This window comes from Lutra lutra, chromosome 10 (assembly GCF_902655055.1).
Source record: "Lutra lutra chromosome 10, mLutLut1.2, whole genome shotgun sequence".
Taxonomy (NCBI): Eukaryota; Metazoa; Chordata; class Mammalia; order Carnivora; family Mustelidae; genus Lutra; species Lutra lutra.
This window is the reverse complement of record NC_062287.1, coordinates 97,586,943-97,602,694: the sequence shown is the minus strand read 5'-3', so window position 1 is coordinate 97,602,694 and position 15,752 is coordinate 97,586,943. Positions and strand designations below refer to the sequence as shown.

Genomic DNA, 15,752 nt, shown 5'->3' with positions numbered 1-15,752 from the left:
TGCCACATTTATAAATAATCACTGTATTCATTATTTCAGTGGCTGGGGAAGTTTTGGTATGAAGCAAGCCTTTCCTTTGATTAGAAAGAAGCAAAGCCTTTAATACCAATTTTTAAAAACTCAGGCAATAAAGTAGTAAAAGCCATTTCAGAAAGCATAACATAATGGCATTTAAATTTTATATGAGACAGTTAGGCTGGATAACCTTTTACTTCATGTTTATAAAAGTGACCAACAAGGAAAAAAGAAGTATTGCAGTGAACTTAAAGAATACTGACAGTCAAATACTGACAGTTCACATTCTCTTGGTTAAGACTTTCATCAAGTGTTTGTCTTTAAAAAACAAAAACAAAAAAACAGGTAAGATATATTGCCTTTGCAGCTCAAACTTGTGCCAAGAAAGTAACTTTGGAGGTTTTCAACCCAGGCTGCTCATTAGAATCACCTGAAAACTTAAAAAAAAAAGAAGAAGAAGAAGAAGAAGAAAAATCTATTGAGATGAAATTTACGTAACATAAAATTAACTCTTTTTTTTTTTTTAAAGATTTTATTTATTTATTTGACAGAGAGAGAGAGATCACAAGCAGGCAGAGAGAGAGGAGGAAGCAGGCTCCCTGCTGAGCAGAGATCCCGATGCGGGGCTCGATCCCAGGACCCTGAGATCATGACCTGAGCTGAAGGCAGAGGCTTTAACCCGCTGAGCCACCCAGGCGCCTCTAAAATTAACTCTTTTAAAGTGAACATTTCAGTTGCATTTTGTACAGGCACAGTGTTGTGCCAGCACCTCCTCTATCTAGTTTCAGAATATTTTCATCATACCACAGTGAAACTCCTTACCCATTAAGCAGTTACTTCTTATTTCCCAGTCTCTCCAACTACCGGCAATCCCCAGTCTGCTTTCTATCTCCGAGGATTGATCTGTTCTGGACATTTCATATAAATGGAATCCTACAACATGGGACTTTTTTTGTGTTTGGCTTCTTTCACTTAACATGTTTATGAAGTTCAACCGTGTGGTAGCCTGTACCGGTACTTCATTCCCTTTTATGGCTGAATAATAGTCCATTGTAATTACACGTCAGAATTTATTCATCCATTGATGGAAATTTGGGCTATTTATTGCTTCAAGTGAATAGTGCCACTATGAATATGCATGTACTTGTTGGAGTACCTGTTTTCATTTTTTTTTTTTTTAAGATTTTATTTAATTTTTTGACAGAGATCACAAGTAGGCAGAGGCAGGCAGAGAGAGAGAGAGAGGGAAGCAGGCTCTCCGCTGATCAGAGAGCCCAATGCGGGACTCGATCACAGGACCCCGAGATCATGACCTGAGCCGAAGGCAGTGGCTCAACCCACTGAGCCACCCAGGCGCCCCACCTGTTTTCATTTTTTGGGTTGCAGAGCCGTATGATAATTCCATGTTTAACTTTTTAAGGAACCACCAAATTGGTTTACATGATAGACGTACTATTTTCCATTCACTTGGGGAACTCCAAAAATACACAGAGCTAATAATGTTTATTGTATTTTACAGACATATTAGTGTACAGTTACCTGAAATTTTTAAAAAGATAGATCATGGGGTGCCTGGATGGCTCAGTTGGTTGAGCATCTGCCTTCGGCTCAGGTCATGATCCCAGGGTCCTAGAATTGAGCCCCACATTGGGCTCGCTGCTCCACAGGGAGCCTGCTTCTCCCCTCTGCCTGCAGCTCCCCTTGCTATTGTTCTCTCTCTGTCAAATAAATAAATAAAATCTTAAAAAAAAAAAAAGATGGATCATTCACTAAAGAGTTTGAGAAGCACTGCATAGTTCATTCATTTAAATTACCATATAATATTGCACTCAATATACCACTATTCATTCATTTCTGATGAATTTGTAAAGTGCTTTAAGCTTCTGGCTTTTATGAACAACATTGCTGTGAATATCTAGTACAAGATCTTTTGAAAGAAGTTGGTATCAATTCCTAGGGTAGATACCTAGGAATGAAGTAGAGTATGTAGCTCTCCAACTTGGGTAATGCTTTATACTTTATAAGCTGTTGTACTATTTAATAATAGTGTTAATACTATTAGTAGTTGTACTATTATTACCTTTTTACTATACTACTTTGTAAACTGCTGTACTATTTTTTCTTCCACCATTGCTGCAGAATCTCTATTAAGGTTTGATTCATTCTCTAAAACACACAACTGTTGTTCTCAGGGTTCCAGGGGTTTTGGAGAGAAGTCTTAATGAAAATTCCACTTACTGTAATAAATGTAATTCTTCGACTCTACAGTTTTCACTGGGATATTCCCTACATTTTGATGGGAGGGAACAGGATATAAAGAAAGAGGCATAGACTGAATCATAATGTGATTCCAGTTTTGTATTTCAGACAAGTTGCATAAATTTTACTAGTGTGTAAAGTAGAGAGAATATCTTTCTTTGATATAGTTGCTGTTAGTACAAAGTGAATCATCAAGTTTAGAAAGTACACAGCACCCGATTCATAGTAGACACCATCAAAGTACATATTCATTAAACAAATATTTATTGAAGGTTTATTTTATGTCGCATTGGGACTGGAAATGGAGAGATGAGCAGGATCCCTTCTATGTTATATATAATACTGAAAAATAGGAAACAATCTAAATGTCCAATGTTAAGATTGGTAATTTTGGCATATTTATAAAATGGAGTGCTATGTAACCTTTAAACATCATGTTCTCAAACATGGGAAAATGTTTGTGGCTATGTAAGAAAAAGATTACAAGGGACGCCTGGGTGGCTCAGTTGGTTAAGCGGCTAAATGAATAGCATAAAATTGTTAAAGGAATGTTGACTGTAAACCTAACTGAAAAATGATAAAAAGTTTATAAAGGAATGGTTCATTTAGGGGCTTAATTTTTTATTAGTTTATGTAATCATACTGTCTAGAGTCATATTTACCAGAATTAGGTAGAGAGCTGGAAAACACTGAGATTTTTACATATTGATTATTTTCTAAAGGAATTTTAGGTTAACGTATGTATGACTTTCTTTGAAACTCTTTTCTTGCCCTGTTAAAGGCCAGGAAACTCAGCTCTTTTATCCTGGCTTTGTTATATACCTAGGAAGTTCCTATTTGGGAAAATATATAAGTGTCTTGTCTTTTTTTTTTTTTTTTTTTAGGTTTTAATTATTTAAGTAATCTCTACACCCAGTGTAGGGCTTGAATTCACAGCCCTGAGATTAAGAGTCGCATGCTCTACAGACTAAGCCAGACAAGGCGCCCCTCATTTAGATATTTTTTTATGTTAATTTCATGGGTTTTTTTTTCTCTCTCTCTCTTTTTAGATTTTATTTATTTATTTGACAGATCACAAGTAGGCAGAGAGGCAGGCAGAGAGAGAGGGGGAATCAGGATCCCTGCTGAGCAGAGAGCGTGTTGTGGGTCTCGATCCCAGAACCCTGGGTCATGACCGGAGCTGAAGGCAGAGGCTTTAACCCACTGAGCCACCCAGGCGCCCCATAGATTTTTTTCGTTAACTTTTTTCTTTCACTTTTTAAATGTTCGATTAATGGAATTAAATGGGCATTTGACCAAAGAAAGAGCTTTTTTACTCTTCCTGGTATATGCATGTTAAAATAATAATCTCAGAAAAGTCATTTGGTCTTACAAGACTGCTTGATTGTAAACTTAACTAGGTACCGATTTCTCTCTGACCAGGAATTACTCTTAATTCTGAGAAGAAACTGGAAGCACAATGGGAGATGACAGTGAGTGGATGAAATTGCCGGTTGATCAGAAATGTGAACACAAGGTAAGACTTTCCTGAATTCAGATTTCAGTGTCATTGGCTTGTTTTTTTCAGCAGTTGACCCTCTGTGGTACAGTATAGAGCTGCCTGATGATTACACGATACTGCTGAGAGGCAGCATGCTTTGGAGACCGTTGCAGTAGGATGATTTCTCACTTTTTTAAAAGATTTTATTTGAGAGAGAAAGAGCTCACATGCTTGAGTGAGTGGGGTTGGGGGTAGAATCTCAAGCAGATTACGTGCTGATCTCAGAGCCTGACACGGGGCTCCACCTCACAAGGCTGAGATCATGACCTGAGCTGAAATCAGGAGTCGGGATGGTCGCTTAACTGCCTGAGGATCCTAAGCGCCCTTGATATCTCATTTTTAAATCATTACATCTTTAATTGTAATTTACGGATTACAAAAAAGGGAGAACTAATACTTGGATACAAAGTGAGATACGTTTATAGTGACCTGTTAGGAATTCTAGATGGCCTTGAAAGAATATTGCGAATAAAAAAAAAGTTTATAAACGAACCAAAAAAAGTTTATAAACTAATCTTCTTTGAAAACTCTGAATTTCTTAACCTTTTTTTGTTTCTAATCATGGGGTCCTTTATTCAAATTACCTGGTAGAGGGCAGTCATCCCACCCCACCCCCAATTAACAGTAGGTAATAATATCATTAAATTGTGTTTTGTTTCAAAATTCTTTTCTTTTAGCTCTGGAAAGCAAGGTTAAGTGGGTATGAAGAGGCCCTGAAGATCTTCCAGAAAATAAAGGATGAAAAGAGCCCAGAGTGGTCCAAATTTTTGGGACTGATCAAAAAATTTGTGACTGATTCCAACGCAGTGGTTCAGTTGAAAGGATTAGAAGCTGCACTTGTTTATGTTGAAAATGCCCATGTAGCAGGAAAGTAAGTTGTTTCTTTCCAGCTATTCTGGTTAAACCCTTGTCTGGTGCTGCATCAATTAATTTATGTATGTTTGTGGATCGTTGTCCTTAGTTATTAGCACTTTTAGAAGATATTAATTTTCTTACTTTCATAGCTCCTTGGTACTTGTTTTTCATTTGGTTCTTATCTACTCTCAAAAACCTAAATGGTACATGAGATCTCTAAAGAACAAATTAGAATTGAAATCTTGAAAACCATAGCTTAAGGTTTGATGAGCAAGTTTCCTTTTGAGCCTTCCGTATGGGAATTAACTTTAAACCAGAGGGAAAAATCTCTACTAAGTTTTAGAGGAAACTTCAGGGTGTTAGCAAAGGAATTAACAGGATTTCAGTGGAAAGCATTTGGGTAGTACAAAAATCTCTTTCTACAAGGCTTCCCAGCAAGGTGATCTGAGAAACATGTCTTTCTCTCTGTGGTGATTAGGCATTTTTACCTTTTAGGAGAGACGTTGCTAACTAAACAGCTTCTTTGACTCCTGGCCAGTTGGACTTGTGCTGCAAATGATCCAGGTTTCTAATCACCCACTCTCCCATACCTCAGAAACCTGGTTTTCTAATGCTAGTCTTAATGTCATTGAAAGGAACCCTCCATAAAAAAGGGGTGGGGGCTCAAATTAATTGCACGAGAAATATATACTTGACTTACTTCAAAGATTATACCAATAAAGACAATCATTAACCTGACAGTTTTGTTACCAGTATTACTGAGTTTCCCTTGCCATTAGAGAGAATGTTGCTTTTTTTTAAATTGCATTTTTCTTCTGATACCAGAAACTTTTTTGATGAATACATGTAGCCCCAACCCACTCAGTTCCTCTGAGTTCCAATGGTACAGGTTTTATTTAATTTAGAAGAAAGTCAAAGTAGTAAAAAGTTTAAAAAAAAAAAAAGTCAAAGTAGTAAAGTTACTGTAAAATCTTGCCAAGGAATCAGGAGCAGCCCTTTGTTATTAAAGGTACATATCCATCTCCTCTGTGAAGACATTCTCTTGTTCTAAGAAATGTTTAAAATGACCTTTTAAAAATTTTTCAAAAAAGCAAGAACTCTGTAATCCTATTTTTTTTGAAAAATATATCTGTATGTATATCTATCTGCTCTTGCATGTAGAGCAATAAATCTGGAAGGATGGGTACCAAATAGTTGAAAGTAGTTTTCTCAGAATAATGGAATGTCAAAGGATTTTTGCTTTCTTATTTGAATTTTCTACATTTATAAAGAGAAGATAAGGTTCTGTGTCATTGCCTGGTGTGACATGTCTTAAACTTAAACATGGTTTGTGTAGGATTGTCTTTCATGTTCTTGAACATAAATGAAAAAAATTAGACACTCATTTACTTTATTTCTAAACATTTTAAAAAGTATTTGGCACCCCCCCCTCCCCATGACCTTTTCTAGTTCTTTCTACTAAAGTGTGTTTTTGAGTGTGGTGGTGTTTGTTTGTGCTCTATATTACAGAACCACAGGTGAAGTTGTGTCGGGTGTTGTAAGTAAAGTGTTCAACCAACCCAAAGCCAAAGCCAAGGAGCTAGGCATTGAGATTTGTCTAATGTACATAGAGATTGAGAAAGGCGAGGCTGTGCAAGAGGAGCTCCTAAAAGGCCTGGACAACAAGAACCCCAAGATAGTAGTGGCCTGCATAGAGACCCTGAGGAAAGCCTTAAGGTAAGAATTGTTGCTTTAGTTCTCTGCCCTAGAATATCTCAACTGAGTTTGAGTTCCTGGCTTAAACAGAAATGAAAACTGCTGGACTTGACTTGTGTACCACACCACCCCAGAAAATTGACCTGGGAAAGCTAAAGTCATTCCTCAAGTGTGGTGCTTTCTATTCAGTAATCTTAGCCTTCAAGTGGTGTTGCATAGTTATTTTATCTAAATCCCCTTCTAATGAAGATGAACAGGGGAGATTTCTGACTTGTTTTCAAATTAGGAATTGGCCTTTTCATGGAAAAACACTCCTCAGGATATTTAAAGCTTGTTATCCTCAAGCATATGTACCAACTTTGAAATGTTGGCTAAAGGTTATTTATTTGCTAAAGCAGACCTTTGTTTGGATGCCTTTTTGTTTTGTTTTGTTTTGATGCCTTTTTATTAAAGTGGAAGTAAATGCTCTGTGCCTTTAAATAGAACCACAGCAATAGCAAATAGAAAGTAATTTTTACTCTTAGGCAGTAAATTATTTTCAACGCAAAAATTTCTTGTTGTTTGGCAGTGAAGTTTTTCATGAATGAAATCTCTTTCAGGCACAAGTGGCTGTAATTTGCTATGGGACTCTGACTTAGACAAACCACTGTTTTGTTCCGATTTGGCAGTCCTTCTAATCTGATATCCTGTCCCCATTACTATCCACATGAGAAACTTTAGAAAGCAGCTCTAGTGAAATCCTAAATGTGTGACCTATGAGAGTGAAGACCATCCCAACTCAGCTCTCTTGCAGTTTTGTGTGTGACCTACTTCTTGGAGAAAATGCTTGCTTTGGTGTAGAAATACCAAAATTCCTAAATTTGTTAAATGATCCTGAAATTATAAGTTTTAAACTTTTACATTGTCTTTTGCTTGGTTCATAAAGTACTTTTATAAAATTTGACTTTCACTTAGATTGTTGTGTAATAAATATATCCTCATTTCAAGCCTAGTACAGTATAGTGGGTGTGGTTTTATGAGTAGTAAATAGTGTGTTCAATCTGTCATCTTAGAAATTTATTGAATTGACTTGGTTATCAAGACTATGCTTATCTCAGGGTGCCTGGCTGGCTCAGTTGGTGGAGCATATGACTCTTGATCTTGGGGTTTTGAGTTCAAGCCCCATGTTGGGTATAGCGATTACTTAAAAATAAAACCTAAAAAATTTTTAAAAACTGTGCTTATCTCCATAGATATGTTCTGTCCTTAGTAATGGATCTCTTAATAAAAATGTGTATTATGTTATAATCAGCCTTTAAAGATTTTATTTTTATTTGAGAGAGAGAACATGAGCAGGGGGTGGGGTAGAGGGAGAAGGAGAGGCAGACTCCCCACTGAGCAGGGAGCTCAACATGGGGCTTAGTCCCAGGACCCTGAGATCATGATCTGAGCCAAAAGGCAGAGGCAGATGCTTAACTGACTGAGCCACCTAGGAACCCCTATAATCTGCCTTTAAACTAGAAGGTTGTTTTTTTTTTTTAAAGACTTTATTTATTTATTTGACAGAGAGAGAGATCACAAGCTGGCAGAGGGCAGGTAGAGAGAAAGGGGGAAGCAGGCTCTCTGCGGAGCAGAGAGCCCAATGCAGGGCTCAATCCCAGGACCCTGAGGTCATGACCCGAGCCAAAGGCAGAGACTTAACCCACTGAGCCACCCAGGTGCCCCAAAACTAGAAGTTTCTAATTCAGAATGCTGTAAATTCTAATTATTTTACTTCTAAGCTGACTGGGAAAATAAGTATAGAAAAAGAGCAAGTTAGGTCTATCTTCTTCTGTCAGATGTTGTAGTTTAGTTCCATCCCTGTGTGATTCTTTATTTGTCCTAAGGCATCTCAGAATCTATTGTAGAATTAGATAGCTTTCTGGGACCTTCAAGAACCTTGAGGCCAGGGGTGCCTGGGTGGCTCAGTCTTTTAGGCGTCTGCCTTCGGCTCAGGTCATGATCCCAGGGTTCTGGGATCAAGCCCTGCATCAGGCTCCCTGCTTAGTGGGAGGCCTGCTTCTCCCTCTCCCACTCCCCCTGCTTGTATTCCCTCTCTCACTGTGTCTCTGTCAAATAAATAAAATCTTAAAAAGAAAAGAACCTTGAGGCCAAACTGTTCAATCCTAGGTTCCAGATCTTTCTCAGAGTACTCAAACTACTTGTGTTTATGAGAGCTTCAGGAAATCAGAAATGTTCTGTGGCCCCTAAAGCAGGCTTCTAGAACCCATAGGTGGTTTTCTTTTCTTTTTTTTTTTTTTTTTTTTTTTTTGTAAGATTTTATTTATTTGAGAGAGACCGAGAAAGAGAGAGAGAGAAAATGAGCTAGCACGAGCAGAGGGGGAAGGGCAGAGAGAAAGGGAGAAGCAGACTCCTTTGAGCAGGGAACCCTACTTGGGCCTTGTGATCCTAGGACCCCGAGATCATGACCTGAGCCAAAGGCAGATGCTTAACCACCTAAACCATCTAAGCGCTCCCATTGGTGGTTTTCTATAGTAATATATTTAGTAACCAGATTAAGTTTTGTTTAGTTATCTGTTTCCCATGTGGACCTCTTCTGTAGGTTTGTCTTCCATCTTTCACTAGGCCAGGATAGTGAAACAAAAAAATCTGATGAAACAAATCTGATAATTTAAAATTTTAAAGGAAGACTCCAAGATCCCTGATGTTAGGTTCTTCAGGCACAGTGTTGAGTGTCCTGTTTCATAACCCTAAGTTCTTATTTTTCCTTTAGTCTTAAAGGTCAACTGAGCCAAATTAAAATGTTCTTTTCGGGCGCCTAGGTGGCTCAGTGGGTTAAGCCGCTGCCTTCGGCTCAGGTCATGATCTCGGGCTCCTGGGATTGAGTCCCGCATCGGGCTCTCTGCTCAGCGGGGAGCCTGCTTCCCTTCCTCTCTCTCTGCCTGCCTCTCTGCCTACTTGTGATCTCTGTCTGTCAAATAAATAAATAAAATCTTTAAAAAAAAAATTAAAAAATAAAATGTTCTTTTCTATTAAAGGGGATTTTAAAGGAAATATTGGAGATCATCTTGTTTATTTTCATGTTATGATATCTATATTTAAACTATATAACCACATGTCTTTTTAAATATCATTTCTGAAGGAGAATATTTTCTGCCTCCTCTAGCCTTTTGGAGTATGTCAGTAGTTATTACTAAAATTTTTTGTTGCATTTGTGTACAGGAGATAAATTTATACACATTAGGTAAATAAATAATAATGTAGTAGATAAGTTGACCCTTGAACACCACAGGGGTTGGGGTACTAACCCCCATGCAGTCAAAAATCTGTGTATAAATTTTGACATCCCTAAAACCTAACTACTAATAGCCTACTGTTGACTAGAAGCCTTAGAGATAACCTGAACAATCAATTAACATATTCTGTATGTTATCTTAGCATATACTGTATTCTTGTAATAAAGTAAGCTAGAGAGAAGAAAATGTTATTATAACATAAGGAAGAGAAAATACATTTACAGTACTGTACTGTAAAATGCCTATGTCTGAGTGGACCTGCACAGTTTGAACTTGTGATGTTCAAGGGTCAACTCTATGAGTTCTGCTACAGAATGTCGGTATTGTTTCATAACTGAATCCCTCTTGCTCCGAATTTGTTATGCAGAAATGTTAACAGTGACTCAGAAAGCTAAATTTGGCCAGTTAGGAACTTAAAAATATAAAATGTAACAAATATATAAGGTTAAATGTACTACCTTTTAAAAGAAGTCAGAATGCAACTGTTTTCCCCATGAAAAACTGAAGCAAAGAGAGATGTAGGTTGCCTAGAGTTACAGGTGGTACGCTTCAAAGTCAAGAGTGAAACACATGCTGCCAGGATTAGTGATCTGTCAAGTTGAATGAACCACCTTAATCGTAAGAACTATTAAAAATTTACTACAAGGGGCAACTGGGTGGCTCAGGTCATGATCCCAGCGTCCTGGGATTGATCCGTGCATTGGGCTTCATAGAAAGCCTGCTTCTCCCTCTCCCATTCCCCCTACTTGTGTTCTCTCTGTGTCTCTCTCTGTGCCAAAGAAACGAATAAAATCTTTACAAACAAAACTTACTGCAATTAAATTTCACTCATCTAAATAGATTTCAGTCATCTAAATAAACTGATTTATGTTTTTAATCTTCTATATGTATATACATGTATATTTAAGATGTTATACAGGTTTGGTCCTTTATAGATTTGAATTATCCCTAACCTGATTACCTAGGTTAGTTTTAAGATTTTTATATTCTGGACCCTAGGCATTAAATAACACTCTTAGAAGAGTGATATCTAAACATAGATGTTAGGAATTCCTTTTTTTCCCCCTGCCTTAAAAAAGCTCAACTATTACTATATAATAAGTACAGAACTATGTTTGAGTGAATGAAAGCTAACACTGCCCAAATATGTTGCATGTTGACGAGTTTGGTTTTTTTCCCCCCAATGTTTTATTTCTAGTGAATTTGGTTCCAAAATCATCTTGCTTAAGCCAATTATCAAAGTGTTGCCAAAACTCTTTGAGTCTCGAGAAAAAGCTGTTCGAGATGAAGCAAAACTAATTGCTGTGGAGATTTACAGATGGATTCGGGATGCTCTGAGACCCCCGTTACAAAATATAAACTCTGTCCAGGTGAGGCACAAAGTTTTTTGGTTGTCTTTGCATAAGACTAATATGACGGTGTTTCCTTCCTGTTGTTGATATTCTGTCCTTACAAATAACTATTTTTCATTCTTAATTTTGAAATCAGTTTTTGTTTTTGTTTTTTTTTCTGAGCATAGCTGTCTCTGGTTTTATTTTGTCCTCTCAAGTTAAATACCATGCATTAAGTGATTCCTGCACATCAGTGTTGAGTCTGTAGCAATTTATTTATTTATTTATTTATTTTAAAGATTTTATTTATTTATTTGACAGAGAGATCACAAGCAGGCAGAGAGGCAGGCAGAGAGAGAGGAGGAAGCAGGCTCCCCACAGAGCAGAGAGCCCGATGTGGGGCTCGATCCCAGGACTCTGAGATCATGACCTGAGCCGAAGGCAGCGGCTTAACCCACTGAGCCACCCAGGCGCCCCGAGTCTGTAGCAATTTAAAAGATCCCTTGTAATGCTCTTGGGTGGCAGGACTTAATATCTGTTTGGACAACATTTTACCTGTTTTTTATTACAATTGGTTTTAGAGACATTATCTGATATATCTGAAGTCATGAACTAATTAGTGTCCTAAAAAGTGGATTTTATTTTTTTTCTAACTGCTCAGACATACATCTTCAGTAGTAATATGTCAGTTTGATTTATGTTACCAAGGTATAATTTTTTAAATTTAAATTCAGTTAATTAACATATATATTATTTGTTTCAGGGATACAGGTCTATGATTCATCAGTCTTATATAATACCCAGTGCTCATTACAACACATACCCTCCCCAGTGTCCATAACCCCAGTTACCCTACCCATCCACTCCCCTCCCCTCCAGCAACCTTCAGATTGTTTCCTAAGATTGAGAGTCTCTTATGGTTTGTCTTCCTCTCTGCTTTCTTGTTTCATTTTTTCCAAATGTATACACTTTAAACGTGTCCTTCCTTTTTGGCCTGTTAGAACCACATAAATAAGAAATTAGGTTCTGATGTTAGTAAATATAAATGTTAAGTATGTTCTCTAAAGGTGAGGATGTAGGTATGTTTTAAAAAATATTTTATGGTATTTGTAGTTGAAAGAACTAGAAGAAGAATGGGTCAAATTGCCAACAGGTACTCCTAAACCAAGTCGATTCCTGCGTTCCCAGCAAGAACTAGAAGCTAAATTGGAACAGCAACAGTCAGCTGGTGGTGATGCTGACGGAGGTAAGCCAGTTTTAAACACCGGTTTCTGTGAAAATTAGCAAGAATACCCCTACCTCAAGAACCTATGTTTACTAGACACATTTTGTAGGACTGCCATTTAACAAAATATCAGTCATTTATAGCATTAATAACTGATTCCTTCTATATCAAGATTTCATCAGGGTGTGACAGGAGTGATAACTATTTGCTAAGTAAAAACCTTCCATCCATTTTTAAGGTTTGTTTTGTTTTTCCCCTGGAAGGTGGTGATGATGGTGATGAGGTGCCACAGATAGATGCTTACGAGCTTTTGGAAGCAGTAGAAATTCTTTCCAAACTTCCCAAAGACTTTTATGACAAAATTGTAAGTAATGATAATCTTCTTTCATTTATTTCATTTAAAATAATTCCTTGATTATAATTAGATTGTTCTGCTGAGCCCTTTTCCTGGCACACCGCTTTGCACCCCATATCTTCCCTAGTAGTGTCAGTCAGTCCCCATACTACTGTGTATGTATACCTACTATAGCACTTTCTTTTAACACATCCTGCCAAAACCCGGATCATTATTCTTGCCTTCTCCTTTTTCCTCATTGTCTCTCTGGTTTTATCTTTAAATATCTGTCAAATTCATCTTCTTTACTCCATCCCACTGCCACTACTTTACACCAGGGTTCCTTGATCTTGGCACTGTTGATATTTTTTGCCAGATAATTCTTGGTTTGGGAGGGCTTTTCTGTGCGCTAGAGGATGTTTAGTAATATCTCTGCCGTTTACCCACCAGATATCAGTAATACCATTCCTCAAGTCTGACAACCAAAAATGTCTCCAGACTATGCTAAATATACCCCAAGAGACACAATTATCCCCAACTAAGAAACAGTCTTATCCCAACCACCATCATCTCTTGCCCTACGTGCCATGGTAGTCTTCTTGTAAGACTCCCTGTCTCTGCTTTTGTCTCTTTCCCATCATATTTCCCAGTGTAATCAAAGCTGTCGTTTTTGAAAATAAAAATCTTCCGGGGCGCCTGGGTGGCTCAGTGGGTTAAGCCGCTGCCTTCGGCTCAGGTCATGATCCCAGGTCCTGGGTTCGAGCCCCACATCGGGCTTTCTGCTCAGCAGGGAGCCTGCTTCCTCCTCTCTCTCTGCCTGCCTCTCTGCTTACTTGTGATTTCTCTCTGTCAAATAAATAAATAAAATCTTTAAAAAAAAAAAAAAAGAAAATAAAAATCTTCCCATATCATTGCTTCACTGAAATCCTTCCAGTGGCTTCCATGAGATTAATATGATGTCTGAAGTTATCCTATAGCCATCGAGGCCACCTAAGGCACCTTTGAGGTCCCTGCTTACCTTGATAGCCTTACCTTCTCTAATTCCTCTCAGTCCATGCTCCTGTCATCCTGCACTTCTGCCAAAATCACGTGTGCCACACTCACCACCCCCCAAACTCTGGACTCTAATATATGCTGTTTCTTTTGTCTGTAACATTCTCCTGAGTCACCCCATAATACTTCTTCATCCTCTAGATCTCACCTTAAGGATCACTTTCAGGGGAGATCCTAGCTGGCAGCCTAAAGTAGGTTGAGTCCTCTTGCTATAATACCAAAGCAGCTTGAACTTCTCTTTTCATGGTGGTCATGACCTAGTAGTTACTTACTACAGATCTTCCTAGCTCTGCTGGCAAGCTCCTTCAGTCCCCCATTAACTTCTGATTAACAAATCCTTGATAAATTAAACCGCACTGTCATCTTCTCCAGAGTGGCAAGTTTGTCACCTTTGTTGTATCCCCAATTCTTTCAGATAGTGGGTATGCAAAATTACCGAATGATTGCTTGATCTCTAGTGGAGTATTTTCTACTTTGTGGCCATAAAACAAAACAATTAGCATTGTACCACCAACATATAAGATCACCAGGATTAGAGCAATTTTGGTTGTTGGTCATATGATTGTCTTTTTCTGATCTTTTTAATGTTGTCAGTATGGAAATTCCTTTCTCCTGTAGTTGTGCCACTATGAGATATGCTAGAAACACTTTCTAGCAAAGTTTCCTGTTTAAGACTTGCTTACTAACATTTGCCTAGAAAATGAGAAGGAAGTCTATGGCATCCCATTCTTTTGCTTATAGAACCCTACTTAGGGTTATGAAATGTTACGAAAATACTTACCATGTATGGACAAAATTTTATATATATGAGCAAAATATTCTGATGGGCTGCCCAGATTTGCAGTTTTGTTTTTTAACCAGTTTTAGAAAAAACTTTCTGAAAACAAAAAATAATGACATATCTTTGAATTAGGAGCATGCAAGAAATAGACTTATATTTTCTTATTTTGCCTCCTAATTACTGTTCCACAAGTAACTCATTCTGTGTATTGCAGGAGGCAAAAAAATGGCAAGAAAGGAAAGAAGCTCTGGAGGCTGTGGAAGTACTAGTGAAAAACCCCAAACTGGAAGCAGGCGATTATGCAGATTTAGTCAAAGCATTAAAGAAGGTAAGTGAGGGGACGCCTGGGTGGCTCAGTCCGTTAAGCCGCTGCCTTCAGCTCAGGTCATGATCCCAGGGTCTTGGGATCGAGTTCTGAATCAGGCTCCTTGCTCAACAGCAGCCTGCTTCCCTCTCCGCCTTTGCCTGCCACTCTGTGTGTGCGTGCATGCGCTCTCGCTCTCGCGCTCTCTCTCTCTCTCTCTCTGACACATAAATAAATAAATAACATCTTAAAAAGTGTCAACACTGGTAACCTGATAACAGACCAGGCCTTTGAGTTTCTCCCCATCAGTCATCTTTTTTTTATCACAACTACATTTCCATTTAAGGAACACTATCAGTGGTTTTCTAATTATAGGCTTACCCTTGTAAAGGATTGTTTAAAATGCCTGCCCTAGGTTAGTTTGGAGGGATTGATTTTCAGTCTTTATTTATTATCATTTTGCTTTATGCTGTCTAGTAGCATATACGAATCTCAAGAAAAAGATGGTCTTGGTGATGTAGAACCAAATATTCCAATTTTATAGTTCTGTAGGGTGAACTATTTAAATTGGCTCTATTTAATGGGACAGATGTTAAATATGAAGAACATTTTCCCATTAGATAACAAATGATCCCACATTGTATATCTGCATGTAAAGTGAAGGATGTGTGGTCATTATAAAGCAGACAAGTGCTGGGGCGCCTGGGTGGCTCAGTGGGCTAAAGCTTCTGCCTTCAGATCAGGTTGTGGTCCCAGGGTCCTGCTCTCTGCTCTGTGGTCTGGGCTCTCTGCCCGGCAGGGTGCTTGCTTCCTTTTCTCTCTGCCTGCCTCTCTGCCTGCTTGTGATCTCTGTGTCAAATAAATAAATAAAATCTTAAAAAAAAAAAAAAAGCAGGCAAGTGCTAAATAAGAAAGAAATGTTTTTAGGAAATACTTCTTTGCTTTTGCTGCTGGTTGGTAAATTTGTACATAGTGGCTTTTCATAAAATCTCAAAGTATAGATCAAATACTGCTGGTATAGTTATAGAGTTTAAGAACAAACTCTAAAGATAGATTCTTGATAGAGAAAACTTTGTTTAATTTGC

At 38.0% G+C, this 15,752-nt stretch overlaps 1 protein-coding gene across 3 annotated transcripts in view; it reads left to right on the top strand.

Annotated features, from left to right (window-relative positions):
* Window positions 1–15,752, top strand: part of CKAP5 (cytoskeleton associated protein 5) — a 107,938-nt gene that overhangs the window by 31,089 nt on the left and 61,097 nt on the right. For all 3 annotated transcript variants that reach the window (XM_047691644.1, XM_047691647.1, XM_047691645.1), the window contains exons 2-8: window positions 3,697–3,790; window positions 4,492–4,685; window positions 6,179–6,385; window positions 10,838–11,009; window positions 12,084–12,216; window positions 12,459–12,559; window positions 14,578–14,691. In XM_047691644.1, coding sequence (XP_047547600.1) covers window positions 3,734–3,790; window positions 4,492–4,685; window positions 6,179–6,385; window positions 10,838–11,009; window positions 12,084–12,216; window positions 12,459–12,559; window positions 14,578–14,691 — 978 coding nt within the window. In that variant the 5' untranslated portion in view covers window positions 3,697–3,733. The remainder of the gene's footprint in view (window positions 1–3,696; window positions 3,791–4,491; window positions 4,686–6,178; window positions 6,386–10,837; window positions 11,010–12,083; window positions 12,217–12,458; window positions 12,560–14,577; window positions 14,692–15,752) is intronic.